This window comes from Trichoderma harzianum, assembly GCF_003025095.1.
Source record: "Trichoderma harzianum CBS 226.95 unplaced genomic scaffold M431scaffold_6, whole genome shotgun sequence".
Taxonomy (NCBI): domain Eukaryota; kingdom Fungi; phylum Ascomycota; class Sordariomycetes; order Hypocreales; family Hypocreaceae; genus Trichoderma; species Trichoderma harzianum.
In genome coordinates this window covers 47,875-66,542 of record NW_020209254.1, presented here as the reverse complement: position 1 = coordinate 66,542, position 18,668 = coordinate 47,875, and the positions used below count along the sequence as shown (strand labels likewise).

The 18,668-nt window shown below is 45.7% G+C and overlaps 9 protein-coding genes across 9 annotated transcripts; 6 read left to right on the top strand and 3 right to left on the bottom strand.

Moving 5' to 3' along the window:
* Positions 1-343: 343 nt before the first annotated feature.
* Positions 344-2,028, top strand: M431DRAFT_494653 (hypothetical protein; the record flags this gene model as incomplete). Its single annotated transcript, XM_024917275.1, has 2 exons — positions 344-1,284; positions 1,317-2,028. 2 exons carry the CDS (start codon positions 344-346, stop codon positions 2,026-2,028), a joined length of 1,653 nt encoding a protein of 550 aa, XP_024774096.1.
* Positions 2,029-3,025: 997 nt separating this feature from the next.
* Positions 3,026-4,282, top strand: M431DRAFT_507869 (hypothetical protein). The gene has a single exon (XM_024919031.1). It carries the CDS (start codon positions 3,100-3,102, stop codon positions 4,108-4,110), a length of 1,011 nt encoding a protein of 336 aa, XP_024774095.1. The 5' UTR covers positions 3,026-3,099; the 3' UTR covers positions 4,111-4,282.
* A 484-nt stretch (positions 4,283-4,766) lies between these two features.
* On the bottom strand, positions 4,767-5,749 carry M431DRAFT_494651 (hypothetical protein; the record flags this gene model as incomplete). The annotated part of the gene is made up of 3 exons (XM_024917274.1): positions 4,767-4,955; positions 5,079-5,597; positions 5,666-5,749. 3 exons carry the CDS (start codon positions 5,747-5,749, stop codon positions 4,767-4,769), a joined length of 792 nt encoding a protein of 263 aa, XP_024774094.1.
* A 1,248-nt stretch (positions 5,750-6,997) lies between these two features.
* Positions 6,998-8,311, top strand: M431DRAFT_85636 (hypothetical protein; the record flags this gene model as incomplete). The annotated part of the gene is made up of 3 exons (XM_024923578.1): positions 6,998-7,237; positions 7,316-7,809; positions 7,888-8,311. 3 exons carry the CDS (start codon positions 6,998-7,000, stop codon positions 8,309-8,311), a joined length of 1,158 nt encoding a protein of 385 aa, XP_024774093.1.
* Positions 8,312-9,370: 1,059 nt separating this feature from the next.
* On the top strand, positions 9,371-10,040 carry M431DRAFT_494649 (hypothetical protein; the record flags this gene model as incomplete). The annotated part of the gene is made up of 3 exons (XM_024917273.1): positions 9,371-9,646; positions 9,702-9,811; positions 9,866-10,040. The coding sequence occupies 3 exons, from the start codon at positions 9,371-9,373 to the stop codon at positions 10,038-10,040; spliced, it is 561 nt and encodes a 186-aa protein (XP_024774092.1).
* A 1,014-nt stretch (positions 10,041-11,054) lies between these two features.
* On the top strand, positions 11,055-11,873 carry M431DRAFT_85378 (hypothetical protein; the record flags this gene model as incomplete). The annotated part of the gene is made up of 2 exons (XM_024923546.1): positions 11,055-11,129; positions 11,184-11,873. The coding sequence occupies 2 exons, from the start codon at positions 11,055-11,057 to the stop codon at positions 11,871-11,873; spliced, it is 765 nt and encodes a 254-aa protein (XP_024774091.1).
* Positions 11,874-12,113: 240 nt separating this feature from the next.
* M431DRAFT_494647 (carbohydrate esterase family 15 protein) lies at positions 12,114-13,552 on the bottom strand (the record flags this gene model as incomplete). Its single annotated transcript, XM_024917272.1, has 2 exons — positions 12,114-13,423; positions 13,480-13,552. 2 exons carry the CDS (start codon positions 13,550-13,552, stop codon positions 12,114-12,116), a joined length of 1,383 nt encoding a protein of 460 aa, XP_024774090.1.
* Positions 13,553-15,652: 2,100 nt separating this feature from the next.
* M431DRAFT_85618 (glycoside hydrolase family 30 protein) lies at positions 15,653-17,094 on the top strand (the record flags this gene model as incomplete). The annotated part of the gene is made up of 2 exons (XM_024923576.1): positions 15,653-16,092; positions 16,158-17,094. The coding sequence occupies 2 exons, from the start codon at positions 15,653-15,655 to the stop codon at positions 17,092-17,094; spliced, it is 1,377 nt and encodes a 458-aa protein (XP_024774089.1).
* Positions 17,095-17,235: 141 nt separating this feature from the next.
* M431DRAFT_420910 (hypothetical protein) lies at positions 17,236-18,646 on the bottom strand. Its single transcript, XM_024915016.1, has one exon. It carries the CDS (start codon positions 18,518-18,520, stop codon positions 17,378-17,380), a length of 1,143 nt encoding a protein of 380 aa, XP_024774088.1. The 5' UTR covers positions 18,521-18,646; the 3' UTR covers positions 17,236-17,377.
* Between the last annotated feature and the right edge of the window lie 22 nt (positions 18,647-18,668).

Here is an 18,668-nt window from a genome sequence, read left to right as displayed (position 1 = left end):
CAATCCGAACTTCACAACTGTGTCAGTGGGCTTCCAAACACCTTGTCATAGTTGCAACAACCATGCAAACTACGCCTCGCACATGTGAAAGGATTCTTACCAGCCCTATGGACGCAATTGCGCTAGATCATATCGAGCAAGTAATCTTGTAGCCCGTAAAAGTTCTATTGGGCTTCTATGCTGCTGCCCTGGAATATTAAACGTATGATGTTTCCTCAGCGTTGTAAATGTTGTTTGGTGAGAAGACATAAGAGTCTCAGACCAGACTTAACTTCGGTTCAATTTTGACACCACATAACCCTCAACCTGTTGTACGGTTCAACTTTCACCCAAACCCTTGAAGATGCCCCTGCGCAAACATACGAAGCCTCCGCCGAGATTCACTTTTGTGACTCCGGAATTTGAAGGCAACCAAATGAGATGGTTAAAGACTCATTCAGACGCAACAAGAAGTCACGCCGCATATTGGAGTGGGCCTGCAAAACGTCGATGGCAATCCGGCAAAGAGAGCATCAAAAAGGAGGATAGCGCCAACGCTCGAGGGACTTTTGCAGATGAGCGCACTTACCCACACACCGCCCAAGTTGAGCATCGCTGTTCAGTTGCTCGGACTCTCCAATGCCAGGGGTCAACAGCGGCAACGGATAGAAAGATTTTACCCCAGAGAGGAGACTATTCGACATTTCGCCAGATAGAACCCACTGGTTCACGATGTACCCAAGGTCTTCCGCCAGGTTTGAAAGAGACCAATTCTCTTTCAGTCGACTTGACAGTTCTCAAATTCTATAACGAAGACTTTATGAAAAGGTTTGTCATGGTTGACAATGCCGACAGTACCCTGATTTTCACTAGCTGCCTTCTACTTGGCTACGCTTATCACCTGGCACTGACAGGGCAGGGGACCATGACCATGTTGCTAGAATTGAAGAGCCAGGTTATACGCCACCTGACAGCGAAGATGAATATTTCAGATGGACTGCTTAGCCCCCGATGCCTCATCGCAATATTGGCCCTGGGAGCTCCAATTGTCTGTCTAGTATCTAGAGACTTACCAAGATGCCTCAGAATTGGGGAATCTATCAACATGATGTTGGAGGAAGAGTGCTTATGCAGTGAAGAATCGGCAATGTTCTCTCCAGCCTCACTCCACGAGCAAGTTGTTCACCGGTCAGCATTACGCAGACTGTTCCTGAAAGCTAGGGCTAATTTCCAAGACCCGGAAAGCGTCGCATTACTGCAGTATATCTCTAATTATATGAATATGTGCGTACCTATAAGTTTTCTGTATACTTTTTTTGTTCTAACGAAGCTCTCAGATCAATGGCTATTGGGGACGCTGATTGTTTACACACTACTCCGCCGGAGATTAAGAAACTGTTCTCAGCTACCACTCCATGTCAGGGTTGTACTGTACCAGAACAGTGGATATCTCCTCTTACACCTCTTACTTCTCAATGGCAGGAAGACTCGTCTATGGTGTACATTGAAAGCCGAATGATGTTGCTTACAGCACTGATGCAGAAGTGGCTCGCGACATTCCTTGACGAAAACGATCAATTATTACCTCTCACACAGGAGCTGTTACAAAAGCGTGCAGACCTTCGTGAAAAGATTGAGAGTTTTGCGCCGGCAACAATGAAGTCTAATGCTGAAGAAGAAGCCATGTATGAATGTTGCCGGCACGTCACTTCGATACTATTAACCGCGGAAAAGCTACGCATCCCAATCCATGCTGCAGCGGACCATGTGGAATCTAAACTTAACCTTACAAAGTCGTTTCGTCAAACAGATCTCACAAATCTTTGGGGCAGGCACAAGGGTTTGCTGTTTTGGGTTGCTGCAACATGTCAGTTCGCAACAGCGAGTCAGTGCTCTCCTTTACTATATACAACGCTTCTTGCACGACTAGTACAGGAGCTCTCGATGTCAAACATTTACACTGAGATAGCTCTTGGCTCTTTAAAAAGACTAAAGCAATTCGAGGGCTTGTGCTGCTATCAGGAATCCCGGCCAAGCTGCGGCGAATAGATTACTAGAAATAAATACTACAAATCTCTGGTTTCGATATTCAGGATAAAGAGAGTCATACCATGACTATTGCACACATATGAAGTAATTTATGCACCACGAATGAACGTTGGTTCATGTTTGATATAAAATATCCATCCTCCAACTTGCTTTCACGGCGATCAGCAGTTAAAGCAGCGATCACACTTCGCAACACTTCGCAACTCTTCGGGATTAACAGCGGGGTCCTACACGAGGAGACTAACTGAATCGGTAAACCCATCCTTGGAGATTTCATATGACAGATGCATGGAGTAATATTTTAGTGTCCAAAGCTGATAGTTTGAAACTTTAACCTCTCTCTCTTTACTGGTGGGCTAGTTGAAAGCCTGCCAAGCCTGTCTACCCCAAGATAAGGCCCGAATGATTCCGCCCAACGGAGCACTACGTATCAGTCACGTTTGTCGTGGTGTTATAGGGAGCTCTACGAGATGATGATTTCATACCCCCGCACCACACAGACTTCGCTGGCGATAGTAGTACACAAATTGTTATAGTTTCAACTAATTATCTCAGGAGAGCGAGATCGATAGGTACAAGTTTTTATCCTTTCTATCCCAGATCTTTACCCAAAAATAGAAAAATCGTCTGACAATCACTACGTTTTGCATAGCAAAATACTCGCATATAATGAAAACTCTTCGTGGTGAAGTTTTAGCAAGCAGTGAAATAGATAAACTTTATATTGCATACCATCCAGCACGTTTTTCTTCTTGATCTTGGCGCAGCCACTACGGTGTACAAATGACAGCATACAAGTATGCACGTCGCTAGATTGGTATCGAATTTGTATTAGCCGGAGGATGAAAACTTTAGTATCACTATACCATTGCGTAGTTCTATCAGCCTCAGATGGTTAGACTCTGATTTAACATAAGGTTGTAGGCACGGCTGTTTCGGAGTATAAGAGTCTGAAGAGGTCCTCGCTAGATTCTCCTAGAACAATCAACACTGGGTTAAACTTTCATAGGTAACCCTGTACCTGATTTGACAATCTGAATTTGATCTTGTTCCTCACAAAATCTCTTTACAATGGTCATTCTCATAACCGGCAGCACTGGTTACCTTGGTGGCCATTTGGTCAATGAAGCATTGAAACGAGACCACAGTGTCCGCGCCGTTGTGCGAACTGAGTCCTCATTCAAGAAGCTTGCTGAGCAGTTTCCTCAGTACGCATCGAAGCTTTCACATGTCGTCGTATCTGATATCACCGTACCAGAGGCATTCGAGGGTGCGTTCGATGGCGTGGTCGGTGTGATTCATTCCGCCTCTCCATTTAACTTGGAGCCAAAGAACAACGAAGAAGATCTTCTCAAACCCGCCATCAAAGGCTCTGTAGCTATACTCGATGCCGCATTGCGTTACGGTAAAGATGTCAAGCGTGTAGTTGTTACATCTTCTCACGCCTCCGTCGCCGACACTTCCAAAGGATTGCGACCTGGTTATGTATACAACGAAAAGGACTGGAATCCTATGACCTACGAGCAGGCTGCTGACCAGTCCACCGATGGTGTGACGGCCTACTGTGCTTCAAAGGCTCTGGCTGAGCGCGCTGTGTGGAAGTGGGCTGATGAGCACAAGGATGCGCCATTCGACGTTGTTACAATCACTCCGCCGTGGATCTTTGGGCCGTATGTTACGGAGCTGACATCTACGGCTCATTTAAGTGAAAGCGTCCGATTGATTTACAATCTGCTAGGGGCCAAAGAAGTGCCAGTCTTCGATTTCGGTGGATATGCAGATGTCCGCGAAGTCGGTGCTGCCCATTTGCTTGCCCTCGAAGTGCCTGCCGCTGGTGGACAACGTTTCTGGGTTGGGCAGTCTCTCCGATGGCAGGCTGTGGTTGATGTCGGGCGAGAAGAGTTTCCAGAGCTAAGGTCAAGGTTACCAGAAGGAAAACCGGGGTGGAGAGAAGATGCTTACGGTGTGGATGGCAGCAAAGCAGAACGAGTGTTGGGTCTCAAATATCTCACATTCAAGGAAACTATCAGAGATACCTTTGCTCAGCTATTATCTGCGGAACGGGCTGAAGCTGCAGCATAGCTTGGTTTTAGTCCAAGTCTCTTATGATCATCTACAATAAAAAGTTATTGCTTACTGAAGTCTCCCCAACTTGTTTCACTTTTACTTTCTGTGAAACATTACACGCAAGATGCATAGCCTCATATCATGAGACTCATAGCCCAATTGATATACCTGGAGACGATGTGTTTCAGAGACAATGTTACTTGGAGAGTATTTAGTTAAGATGACATATAAGTACCATTACAGAGGGTCACCCGAGTCGAGGACGAGTATCTTGTATTGCCGTTGAGTCATCATCTCGCGAATATCACAATTTGTGGCCGAGAAGTTGTAATTTCCCACAACAAGGTATATCGCAGGTATAGAGATAGAAGCAATTAGGAGGAACATGCTCGCTATACAAACTATAGCAGATATCCGTGTCAATTTAGTGGCCGACTAGTCTTTGCAAGGTACAAATGGAAGAGGGAGAAGTATAGAGTAAGATCTCCTACAATGGGTTTGGTCTCATACCACTTTACGGACAACTGATAGAGCGCATTTAGGTTATACGAATAGTCGAACAGTAATAGTATTGTGGACGGCGCATCCTTTCTAAGTTCTATCTTGACGCCTTATGCAGCAATACTCTTATGTCTTATTAGATAATCAAATTTCCGGAGCTGTGACCTGCTTCATAAGGCAAAAGGGAGATCTTTGGCCTTGCTGCTTTTGTCGCAAGGCGCGAATTGCCAGCAGTCAGAGTGCTTTCCAAAATAAAGAAATTTTAGAATGAAGAAAAGGATAGACGGGACTGGCGGCCAACTGCCAACTTGTTCGAACGCAACCTCGTGATTATGTACCATAAATGGCAAATCCACAACCTAGAGAGAGTCGTCTTATCGTCAGAATTCGTTCATATGTACAAAGGGTTTTTGAAAAGACTATTTTATACTCCGTGGCAACAAGGGGAACAACAGAGCACGACGATATCAAGATAAACTTACCATGCCATCAGCAGTCTGAGTCGCTTTTATTGCCTTCGATGCTGTCTCCTTTGTCCATTTGGCCCAGTCGGTTTTATCCTTATACCTTTCAAAGGCTTTGAGAGTAAAGATCTCATCTTCCAAATGCTGCCTAAGAACAGGCATGAATGAGTCTATTATACTCTTGAGCTTAGCCCCATCGTACTTTTCCTTACCGGTTTCCGCATTCTCCAAATGAGCGTTGTACTCTTTGAGGCCATCGTCAAAGGCATGATGTTGCTCGACGTTGACGTTCATGATACCTTCCTCGCCAGTGATTGCCTCAATCTCGGGGAAAAACCATTCCTCTTCGGTTGTGTGATGTTCATGAAGAATGTGGCCCCATGCCTTTGCGTATTTAATGAAAGCCGGAACGCTATCTGGCGAACGTTCCACGTTGACGCACTGGAGATAGATGCTGTTGATGCCCCTTAATAAGCAATTATGGACGGTGATCATTTCCGCGGCCATGGAGTGGTATGGCGCGACTTTCTCCCCGGGCTGGCACTGGAGTGAGCGTTTGTTCTTTCGACCATGTACTGGCGTATTATCGTATAATCCAGGCTTACCTTGTACCCAAGAGATGTAATCGAAATCAGTTCAAAAGGTCCGTCGGCCCACGGCCGACTGCTGTTGGTCTCTGTGCTTGCCATTATACCGGGCACTAGGAAATTGATGGTAGCTATTTTGTGGCCCGCGAGGAAAAGGTAAGATCAACAGCGAAGCTATACCAACGAAGCTTTCGTGAAGGGCCGCTGCACTCACTTATAGGAGATGATCACACAGTGCACACTTCCAATGCAATTTAAATGTTTGAGCCGCATACCCCATGTCTTCAATTCGTTCGATTATTTGTACAACGGTGAGACTACTGACGCTATCATCCAACGAAACAATGCTCTTTGGGCCAAACATGCGGCTGAGCAGTGGTACATACTCCTGCTAAAATCTGACGCGCAGTTAATTATGGAGTGTTGGCAGCGCTGTAGCTACCGCTAGACGAAATTACCTGTAACTATAGGGCCATTAGGCGAAGTCATAGGGAAGTAAGTTGCGTGTGGTCTTCAGCCATTTGCTACTGCTCTTCGTGTTTAGCGAATGAAAAAGTCTAGACGTCTGACGAATACGACACACAGGTCAGCATAACAAATGACGTGTGATTTAAGCTCTCTCCTGCAAGGATAACAAGTACGGATAGATAAAGGGTTTCTCCCATCTTTACAGAGACTTATAAACAAATGAAAAGGGTACTCTCATTGTATCTATACGCACAATGGCGAAGAAAGCCTTCTTAAAACGTATTTGATGTTCTAGCCATCCAGATAAGATCTCACAAGCCTGATTCTTTAAATCGGTACCAAGTAGCGGTTATAATCGACCTCTTTTCTTCCATTGAGTTTAAGTGCTGGGAGCTACCCTGTTCCGGCCGCTTTTGAGATGACAGATCAATTGTCCGCCGCTGGGATAAAGATCGTATTTTTGCTGCCATAGTTGGTTGTAATGTAGTCGAATAATGCAGGTAGTTTAGATATTCGCTAGGCAATAGCGTTTGAAATGAGTTACAGGGACTCAACGGACTTTACCTGGCATTTTCTACAGGCAACAGATATTTGCCCCGCGCGTCGCGGATACTGTGCTGGGCCTTGTGGGGAGGGGAACACATTCCACGCCTTACTTTCGGATAAGAACAAAGTTGCAGAGATAGCGTAGGACTCATTCATGCAATTAATTACATCTGGCAAGCTCCTCGATCCTTCAGGATGCAAAGTAGGATTCCGCGCCAAAAAAAAAAAAAAAAAAAAAAAAAAAAAAAAAAAAAAAAAGTAATCCAAAACTCTGATATCGACATCGTCGATACATTTTGAGACTTTTAATTTACCGCTGCATACCTATTTGCCATCATGACAACCGAAGACGGTGATGCAGACGCTGCTTCTAAGCATGTTCTGCAACAGCTCTCAGACACAGTGTATGCATGCTCCTCACTGTCGCCGCTGTCTAGCAGGCCTGGTAATTTTGTTTACCGTGGTGTCTTGGTTCATCCCCTCTCCGCCAAAGATGAGGCCCCTGTTCGGACTGTTATAATCAAGCATTGCACCCTTTCTACGAGCGAAGATGCCCCGAACCACGTGGCTTGCCGTGTAGATGGACCAGTAGTTATTTTTCATTCAGGAGCGACGTAGGCATGAAACAAGATACTAATATTTACTACGTGGCAGAACTTCGAGGAGCTCTTGCTCAACTCAATCGCTCATTTTTCACCCCTCACCGATCCATCTATTCTGATCAAGGTACCGCGTTTAAATTTACTAGATGAAGCGAATAACATTCAAGTCCTGGAAGATTTCAATGATACCACAGGACTGAAATCCATGTTGCTTTCCGCTGAAGCCAGTAATCTTCTTACTTCCAGCTTAGAGGCCATTGGATTTGCCTTGGGTGCCTGGCTTCGGGCGTTTCATATGTGGGCGGCGGCGCCTGAGCAGGCCGCCCTCAGAGCGGAGATGTGGCAAAGTGATCCGATGCGAAAGACAAAATATCTCTTCACCTATCACGGCTTTCTGAAGGTGTTAGAGATGCATCCGGAAGTTCTAGAAGGTCACAGAGAAATCTTGGAGATAATCCGAGATACCATATCGAAGGAATATGAGAGACCCAGTACTGAAGACGATGAAGACTTGGGACTTATTCATGGGGACTTTTGGTCAGGAAAGTACGTTTTATCTCTGAAGCTACCTTGCAATTCATGTCAATCATGTTGGATTCTTTGGTCTAACGGAGCACGTATCAGCATCTTGCTTCCTGCCACGCCGTGGCGAGAGCCTCCACTATCAGATGTGCCTAACAAGTTGTTTATTATTGACTGGGAATTTGCGCAATTTGGCCACCGATCCAATGACATAGGTCAACTCATTGGTGACCTTTATGAAAGGAAGCTGTACGGTAATGTTGAAACTGTCGCACCTGTTATGGAGGGAGTCATCAGGGGATATGGCGAGTTAAGTGAGCAAATGGCGTTTCGGGTTGCCATTTATGTGGGTGTTCATTTAATCGGCTGGTATAACCGAAGGCCCCGAAAAGGCCCCAAAGTGGTTCCCTCACATGTCACCTTGGAGGGGTTGACGATTGGAAGGGATTTCATTATAAAGGGATGGGAGAAAGACAGAAAGTACTTCGGGAACAGTGCATTGGCATCATTATTCAGGAGAGCATGAGCGAAAGCTACGAAGATATCTACGGTTATCCTGAAATTGGAGATGGTTTGTTCCTATATCGCGTTCTATGGCTGACAACTTGTTTACATACTCAGTTCTCAAACTAAACTCTGCTCGTGATACAGAAGCCTGCGCGGTTTCCCACTGCAATAAGGCACCGGAATTTATCTACAAGTCCGGTCTATGCCTGCGAGCTTTACTTATTTGATGATCACGGGAGGCATTTCAAGTAGGCTTCATGTCTCAAGACACTGGCTGCATTGGGACACAAGAACCACAGATTCAAATCTTATCCCTAATGCGTAGGCAAAAGTTTAAATGCACTTATATCAATACTAATACTGATACTATCACTTGTAATCTGTAGTTGTCATAATTGGGCTTTTGTGTCTTTATTTGTCTTCGAAGTTCGTCGATTTTTGACTGGAGGCCTAATCATGTGTACCAGTGTACTTTGAGATTCCCAAGATAGTATAGTATATTATAGAGCAAGTACGCGTCTAGGCAGTGCTGAAGTGTGCTAAAACAATTGAATGTCAGCCCGATTCCCATTTCGAATCCATCGCCGCTGTGTCTGCGCATTCACACCGCGCCTTTATATGCTGAAACCATTGGCCACTTCTAGTTCTAGCAATCGCCGACATATCCTAAAATATGTTATTTTCAAGCTTAATCTCGATATTTCCCAGCGCTAACGGTTTCTGTCTACAACGTAGCCAAAATCTGATGGATTTGGATCCTCGCCATGCGAGATCCTGCAAGCTAATTTAGCCCCTGTAAGTCAGTTTCTGCATCAGAGCAATGACCGGGAGGTAAATGGACCTTTTTTCGTTCCGAGAACGAGAACGAAGTTACGTGGCATTGGTCGTGGCATTGGTGAGTAGGCAATTGTGTATAGCATCATACATTTAGACAGATGGTATCAAAATGTATGAATAGAATGAAAGCAATGTAAAAGATATATAAACGGCCAGTCGCTGTGAGGTCTAGTTTGTTCCCTCTCGTTACATTTACAACTGCAATCCTCATCAACACTTCAGAGATATCTCATACTCAATCATGTTCCCGCGACTTCTTATACTTATTGGCTCGGCCGCGACAGTCCTCGCGACCGGTGCTTGCGGTACTGGAATTTACCATTCGCCCATCGCCAAGTCATTTGTTACCATCGACCTGCTAGTTAACATTCCTGTGAATACAACCACCCCAGAAGGCGTAGTTGGTTCTGTTGGCATCCGTGGAGGCAGTATCAGTGGCCAGTTCAACGGGCATCTTGTATCGAACATCTCTTCTGAGATTGAGCATGTACTCCCTCTTACGAATGGAGAATTTACTGTGAGTTACGAATATCTTAATACAACATATGTTCACAAATACTAACGTGTTCAAGTCCGTTTCGAGTCAATGGATTTTCGAAAATGATAAAAATGAACACATTTTGGCTACACTTTCAGGTCTTACAACCTATGCTAACAATGCTCTGCATGGATTTGGCAACGCGTAATTATCCTTCATCCCTACAGAGTAAAATAGATGAACTAATAATTGCTTTAGTATCTTGGCTACTGAGGCAAAAGACTTTTACTGGGTCAACTCGGCCACTTTCCTTATTGAGTGGCAGGGCGATTTTAATACCGGGAAGGCTCAGTTTGAGTTTTTCCAAATTACTACAGGCGGTCGCCTCGACGGTCAGCCTATTACTGCTTTACTCCCGCCAGGTGGTAAATAAACGGCAATGGTGTATGACAACCACCCCATGTACCGGTTTCATCCAGATACCACATGATCCCGCCATAGATACCGATACATCTAGAACGTTTTGTTCTTGGGCACAGCTATTGCAATTTTTTGCCAGTGGATAACCACTGTCAAGTTGGATATACATCTAGTAGAAGGAATGTTCACAAGCGTAGCATAGTTTTATTTATTTAATTTTATATATCCATCAATTGTTTTACCTTATTATTAAACAAGCCATGAGCTTATCCGTGAGTCAACTTAATGCCTAATCATCTTCTACACAAGGGTTAGTAGATATTTCAGTATAGTACATGTTTAAACAGCTCTACAGATAAGTTTCGGGTATATATTCGCATTACATTGCTACACTTTTCGATACGTATGCTATTAGCACGTCATCTCAACTATAGTCCTGGAAGATAAACACATCATGCGGCCGTTTTACAGCGGAAGCGAGGAAATGGTGGGCAAAAATAGTTCCTAGGCAATAGTTGCTCTTATAAAAATACGCCATTGAATGTGAAACCAATTAATAACAATGAAATTGCACGTTTAGATTAGAAAACCTTAGTGCCCTTCTAGTACGATGTATTAAAACATCAGCGAAAAGGCATGGAGATAGGTAGATTACAATCTGAAAAAATGCACCATTTTCGATCCCGAACGGTCTCCCAGATACAAGGCACCGCATATAACCCTCTCGTGTTTGACCTTTCCCTCATGCGATTGGCTGTAACTTTCTCTATTTTTAACTTAGGATTCACAAATCCTTCCACTGTAGATGCGCCAAATTATTGGCTGCTAGTATCTTCATGGCGTCAAACACGTCTTACCCTGCATGTTTGGTCTACTCTACTAATATTAATTTGGTTAACCTCGTGCTGATTGAATTGAAGATTTATTTCATTTATCTCGCTGAAAGGGTCACCTTGGCAACTAATTCTATTTCATTGTTGCCTCATCTTTCACCATCTATACATGGCAGTATCCTGAGAGCGGCAACATGGCATCACCTCTCAGCAAATGGGCCGACGGCCCCCTTGAGCTCATTGAGACTCCCTCCTTTACGAAGCGTATAGTGAGTTGTGCCTTATTTTCCGGTGAAGCGTCAGAGTGCTCATGCGACCTCCAGGACGATCACCCGGCCCACTATATCGCCAACGAGATGGCCTTCGCCCACAACGCTATGCTTCGCGGCCTTAACGCCATCTATTTGCAGGCGCCCTACATACCAAAGGCTGACGTCTCCGATTTCCTCTTTTTTGTCGCCTCGTGGGCTGGTTGGGTACAGCATCATCACATTCTGGAGGAGACACGCATGTTTCCAGGCTTCGAGCGCATTCCCGGTATTAAGGCCGGGCAGCTCTCGCACAATATCGAACAACACCAGCTCTTCTCCACTGGCCTCGATGATCTTAAAAAGTACGCTACAAATTCAACTGAAGCAGATTATGACGGCGGAAGACTGCGTGAGCTCATTTCTAGCTTTTCTACATACATGCGCGAGCATTTAGCCGATGAAATCGACACTCTCTGGGGCCTCGAATGTTGTGAGAAGGGCCAGGAAGAAAACCTACTCAAGGTGTACAAGGACTGCGAAGCGGAAGCTGGAAAGCAAGACAAGACAGTAGTGCCACCTATGGTTCTGGGGCTATGCGACAAAACATTTCAGGGTGGCAATAGCTGGCCTGCCATGCCTATAGGCTCAGAATACATTGTCCACTATCTACTTGGCAGGAAACATAGGGGCGCATGGAGGTTTTTGCCGTCCGACACATTTCGAAGGCCAAGACCGTTACCTTTTTTAGGCGACGAGAGTTAATGAGCGAGGTAACTTGAGGGATCACCTCAGCAGCTGCTTGAAATGGCAGATGCCAGGCGGGTATCAGCGATGCTTAACAGAACTCAACAATTTCGTTTCCCCATTCATTATCACATTCTAATAAGACTCTGTAATTTGCAATTGTCAATTGCTGCTCTATATCTCTTTAACTAAGCTGAAGGCACCGTTATAGATGTGTTGAAGCTATATCTGAAATTTCGATATCTCTTTCATGAAGCATCAAGACAAGGTGGGAGTCGTCCAGTCAACCCACTGGCTCGGAGAGAATGTAAAATCGCTCTGGAATATCGCAGTATTTGTTGATTGATTGAGCAAGAACTTTTGGACAAATGCTGTAAGTTGAGACTGCTGGTTCGACGGGAATGCGCAGTGTGCGTGGGAGCCAATCTGTGAATAACCGATATTATTTGGCACACCTAGAGCTTGCCATGCCGAACGAGCCGCTGTCATACAGCCGAAACAACTCTGGGGGCCAAGCCAGTCAATGTTGTTGTCAATTACGAACAAGCCCCTCGGTGCAATAAGCGCTGCTAGCGAGTGATGATCGAATGGCAATGTTGGCACTTGATTGACATAACTGTTGAAAGCAGTGGCGAACCAAGGGTCTTCGCCAATGATCTCGGATGCCGTCTGAATGTTGGCTCCTTGAGATTTCAAGTAGTCTGAAATCCTCCAACAAGCAGAGCCCCCTGCACCTGATTCCTGGGGGAGCGTCAGCACGATGCGCTTCTCGAATGCGCCTGCAACCATGGCGCCCTTCCCGTTTCGTGAGCATCCCGTTACGCCAATTCTTGTGGTATCGATTCTTGCTGATGGCGTCAATTCGAGAGCATCAATAACACGGCTTACTCCCCATGCCCACGCGGTCATAGCACCCGCCGAATGCGTTTTCCCATAAAGATCATAGAATTTGCCCTGTCCTCGGCTACCTGTGTTGACTTGGGCGGCTATGTTATCATTGTTGAAGTTGATCATGGCGACACCCGCAGGTGCTGGCAGACTGCCACCTCCGTACCCAATGATGGCGGGATAGGGTGCCGATCCAGAAGAAGGATAGGTAATAGTTACGGTAAATGATATCGACTTTCCGGAATCACCGCAATTAATAGTCAAAGTATTTCCAGAGAAAGACGCGGTAACAGTGGCGGGACGACCTGGCAGAGTCCCAAGTTCATAGCGCTGGATGAGCTCTGACATCTCTGCCTGACGACATGCAAATTTGTCTTTCGTTGTTACTTTATCTCCATTAAACATTGTGAACAGGTCATTGAGCTTTGCGTTGGCTTTCAAACTAATTGAACCTGGTAATGCCGAGCACGTCGCCGCACTGGTAGAAGTAGCACGAGTTGCAGACGATGACGATGCACTCGAGGCAGGTGGTGGACTTGTAACAGATGTGACCAACGTGGTAGTTGGTATCGTCGACGATGCTTGTGTACTAGGAATGCATTGAGAGTAATAATCGCTGTATGATACGCAAGTTGTGCCCGCAACACAAGTTGTCGGACCGCCCCAGCCAATTCCGCCACCTATAATGCATGTGAGCGCTTTGTACTACAAATTTTGACTGATGAAGGCCACGAACATTGTCCCCATACTGGAGATTGCGCCTGAATGGGGATGGCCAGCAGGAGAAGAGCGAAAATGCGAGCAGCCATGTTGTTTACCTTCGTCAATGAGATGTTGACTTCTTACACGGCGTTTACATGTTGTCGTTGTTTGAGCGCTCTCGCAATCTCATTTATATCTGCTCGCAGCCGCTCGTCCGGCGTCTGACATCGCAAACGTTTACACCTATATCACTATTACAACATATTCTACTACATTCAATATTGCTTTCCTCTAAACTATTTCCACCACCATTGCTCACGCCAAGAACATATATCACAAAATGAGCGATGCTCCGTAAAGCCGACGACGGACTGATTGGAGGGAAAACACTCTCTTCACTCGCCACCTGGAATGGATAAATAGATTCGGACATTCAGCATAAAATATTGAATGGGAACTATGGATCAGACATCACATGGGGCAACATATGCTCGTGCCGTTTGCTTCTCCAATACTGTTCCGACACCTGGGCGCAAGATGTTCCCTAGCTTTTGTATATAGAGCCTGAAAGGAAATGCCGGGTCTAGAATTAAACATCTCGGCTAAATAAGGTTATGCATCAAGAAGTATTGGTATATTGTTGATGAGCCTATTAAATTCGAGGACTACCCGGTTGAGGTGGTTATGTAGGCTAACTTCCTTGATCAATAGCCGAGTAAGGTAACGGTTTTAATTCATCCTGGCGGTGAGTACAACCTCTCCATCAGAGCTGTCGTAGTAGTGATCCATATTACCCCAGATACACACACAATGGTTTCCGAGAGCTTAAATTTAAGAATACTTGATGCTTGGTTGTATTGGAGTAGTCATTGTGAACCTTCATTACATGTACCAGCTATGATGATCTCGCTGTGTCAAGATCATACGTTGACTGAGTATTGCGACATTCAATAGTGTGCCGAAATAGGCACGTATCGTTCTGAAAATACGGTAATTTCTGTCTCGGATCCTACCTGTTCCATCATCTGAATGCTAGTTCCTCCTACAAGTCTGGCTATGCCCCTTGATGCAAACGCCGTCGGACGGCTTGTGGGTGTCACCGAATTACAATCATCAGCAGAAGATGGGCCCTCTAAGATGTATCAGGTCTTAGAGGGATAGGGAGAACCATTCATTTTGTTACAAGGTAGATAGTACAGCATTCAGTACTTCGTTGAGTAGGGGTTCATCTCTACGAGAATACTCTCGAGAAGACAAAGAGTTGGACCTAGTTAATACATAGTCGAATACGTTCTGACTACTAGTTATATATCCTAGCACTATACGAAAGAAGGCTCTCTAGCCTCGACTTGTTAAAGCATCTAGATAGTAAGAACGCTAAGCGTCAAGTAACATAGGGATAATGGAATAAGCAAATAAAGACAGCATGATGTGTCTATCATCCGTCTAGGGGGGTCTAAAGGATAAGAAATGGCATCGACTGGCAGCTACAACGAGGTTACATTTGGATGGAGATCACAGACAGTACCCAATATTAGGCGGTATATCTCCCGAGATGCCGAAATGCTGCCAGCAGTCTCATAGGCGCCTAAACATGAGATTGCTTAGCTGCGCTAAATGTCTTCAACATTTTAAGCAAGCTTTCGTGAGATTATCTCAAACATCGATTGAAGCGCTGTTTGTGAAAGACTCTGGATCATCATGTCGGAAAATGATCATCATAAGAGTCCTAGTCTCCCTATAATTACCATATCAAATCGGTTTCCACATCTCGCATGCGGAGGCTAGTTGTCTTACATGAAGTTCTTCTCACCCCGACGTGGTATTCGGTTGATATATATAGGTTCAAGGATAAATGTAATTACCAACCAGGTTAATAAAGGTATCATTTAACCGTTTTATGCAGCATATTGTATGTAACGCTGGATAAATGGCTCCTCTGGAAAGGTGCCTCGTATTTATTAAGAATATAACATGCTTTCACATGATCACATTTTGAAGCTCCTGGAAGTCGTCTGTTTTATGCTGAGTCTAGCTAGCATGACAGTATGCCCAAAAGTACAGGGAGATGTGCGAATACACGGCTATATGTAGAATACTTGTGATATATACTAACAGCTGCTGTCCCCTCAGGACCGGCAGTTCTACTTTAGTGCATTCCTTCAGCGTGGCCTAATCCTTTCTCGTAATTCGAAAGGGACAGAACGATGACATTGAGACACTTATTGATCTTGGCAAATATTGCTACTCTGTCCGTAGCCCAAACCACCATCACAGTCAATGTTGGCACCAAATTCCAGCAAATTGATGGCTTCGGCTTTTCGCAAGCGTTCGGCCGTGCCAGTGAATTCCAGAATGCCAATGCCAATACTCAGAAGCAGGCCTTAGATTACCTTTTCAGCACGACCACTGGCGCCGGTTTCAGCATTATACGCAACCGTATCGGATCTGGAGGTTCCGGTGATAGCATCGAACCAAATAATCCCGGCTCACCATCAGCGAAGCCAAACTACGTTTGGGACAACAATGATAGCGGCCAATTATGGTTCACGAGACAGGCAGTCTCATATGGCGTGAAAACCATATATGCGGACGCATGGGGTGCCCCTGGGTTCATGAAAACCAGCGGCTCTGACTCGTCGCCGGGGTGAGTGAGCGCCATTAATATTCTCACATGTTCAATCGAGACTGACGTAGGTCATTGTAAAACAGATATCTTTGCGGCAGCACTGGTCATTCTTGTTCTTCCGGTGACTGGAGACAGGCATATGCCAACTTTCTTGTGCAGTATGTCATGTATTACGCAGCGGCAGGCTACAACATCACACACCTGGGATTCTTGAATGAGCCGGATTTCCAAACCACGTACTCTCAGATGCAAATCAGTTCAAACGCTCAAGAGGCCATCTCCTTCATTCCTATTCTCTCTAACACGGTGAAGGCAGCCGGCCTCAGCACCAAGCTCACCTGCTGCGATGCAGTTGGATGGACGACTCAGAGCACCTATACGACTAACTTGGTCAATGCTGGCTCAACTGGATATCTCAGTGTGATCACGTCCCATTCGTACAGCGCAGATGCAACTTCTCCACTGAGTCAGACATCTCTACCCAAATGGAACACAGAGGGCGGTCCAAGCACGCCGTTCGTGACGACGTGGTATGGGAATGGTGGTACCAACGAGGGCTTCACATGGGCCAACAAACTCGCCGTTGCAATGGTCAACGCACAGCTCTCAGCCTACCTGTTCTGGGAAGGCTTCGAGATTCAACAATCCCAGTCAGGTAGTCATTTGATCGATGCACTGGACAGGCAGACGGCTACCCCATCGGGTATCTTCTGGGCTTTTGCCATGTGGTCGAGATATATCCGCCCAGGAGCTTTTAGAGTAGCAACATCAGGATCCATATCCAGCGTTATTACCGGCGCCTTCCAGAACACTGATGGCTCCGTAGTTGTCGTATTCACAAACAGCGGTTCATCGGCTCAGTCAGCAAGAATTGCCTTCACTGGCTTTACTCCCCGTTCCGCAGCCGCATATGTCACGGACAATAGCCACACATTCGCATCTACATCTTCGGGGCTTTCTGGTAGTACTATTACAGTATCTGTACCCAGCAGGGGAGTTGTCACAGTGAAGTTGACTTGAGAAGGGGATGGTCTACTGGATTGCTATCTATAGCTTCCAGAATCTCTATAGTAGCAGGTAGTTTAGTAGTAGCTCAATATTGCAACAGCCAGTCTAAAACCATGTACACGCCCTCCGTTAGGACTTAGGGTAAGGTACACTCGAGGATATAATGTCACCAAGACGTAGCTTCATACCTGGTGGCACGCGACCCAATATCGTTACCTAGTACTTCAGCGTTGTTAATCACCATTAGAGTATAGAATCATTGAGGAATTAAGCCACGGTTGGCAATATATAGATTTTAGCTCTTTTCAATCGTTATCTTCGTATTATAACCCCTTTCTAGAATATGTGTGAGTACAGAGTTCTTAACAGTTTCCACAAGATGTTCTTCAGCATCACTATCCAATCCGCCGTGAGAGAGGAAATCAACATGCAGTTTCAGCTCGTCAAGTTCCTCATGCACTTCAAGTAGAGCCGCCCCGTCAACATCTATGGTATCAATCGCTTTATCACAGCTAGTACGCAAGTCCTCAAGTTCCTCTTTAAGATCCTTGTTCTCTTTCTCAAGTCGCTCGACTCGCTTTGCTAGCCTATGCATCTCCTTGCGCATATCGGATAATGCAGCCCAAACATCATGATCATTTTCAATCTCAGATGAAGTACTTGAATCGTTCAGTCGACGTCTCTTTTTGTCATTTCGCTCAATCGAGGGGCCGACAGGCGGCGGGGATTGGAATTTGGAATGTGATGATGGTTCGAGGTCGGGAGGAGGAGGGGGTTCTAGTTCGGCGTATGATGGTGGCTCATCATCTGGCAGTGTAGACGAGTTGTGTGGCGGCGAAGGAAGACTAATAATCTTGCCTCCCCTCCCGCCATAAAGCGAAGCCAGAGCAGCTAAAGTATCAGAATCGAGTGGTTGCAGAGTGTTTTGAGCGACAGCTTCGCGGATAGCCGACAGCTTGGCCTGAGAAACCTCTCTTGCTGAGATATAAACATCCAGGGCTGTCGCTTTGCTAAGCAAACGTAGAGAATCGAAAGCTTGGCCAGATAGCCGCTTCCTTGGCTGGATAGGTTCGGCTGCTGCGGTTGAAGCAACAAGATCAAGAGGTTGACGGAGATCGAAATGCAATCGGACAGCTTTACAGTTGAGTTTCTTTCGCACTATCTCGGGGACGTCTGGATTCTCGTCGTAGTCGAACAAAGCGATGGAATGTGTGTGGATCAAGCCGATGATGTGGGATTGAGATTCAATGCCTTTCACTCTGATGGGACAATGCAGTTGAAAACATGCCGACAACGTCTCCTGGGAGAACCGACTCTCGAACGTCACGCGGCCTCGTTGCGGATCAGGGTCGACCAGATACTGCGCCGCGTCGTCTGATCTCCATTCTACGCAGGCGGGCGTCTTCAAATCGAAATCGAGGCATGGAAATGTCGACATGGTTCATTCGTTTTGGCTCGTGGCGTACTACATAAGCAAAAACAGATGGGAACAACATACCAGGTTCAAGAATCACGCGCAACAGAGGGGACGAGTTTCGCAGACAGGCGGCCTGCTCAGAGCTCCAGAAAAACCTGCGAGCTCAAGC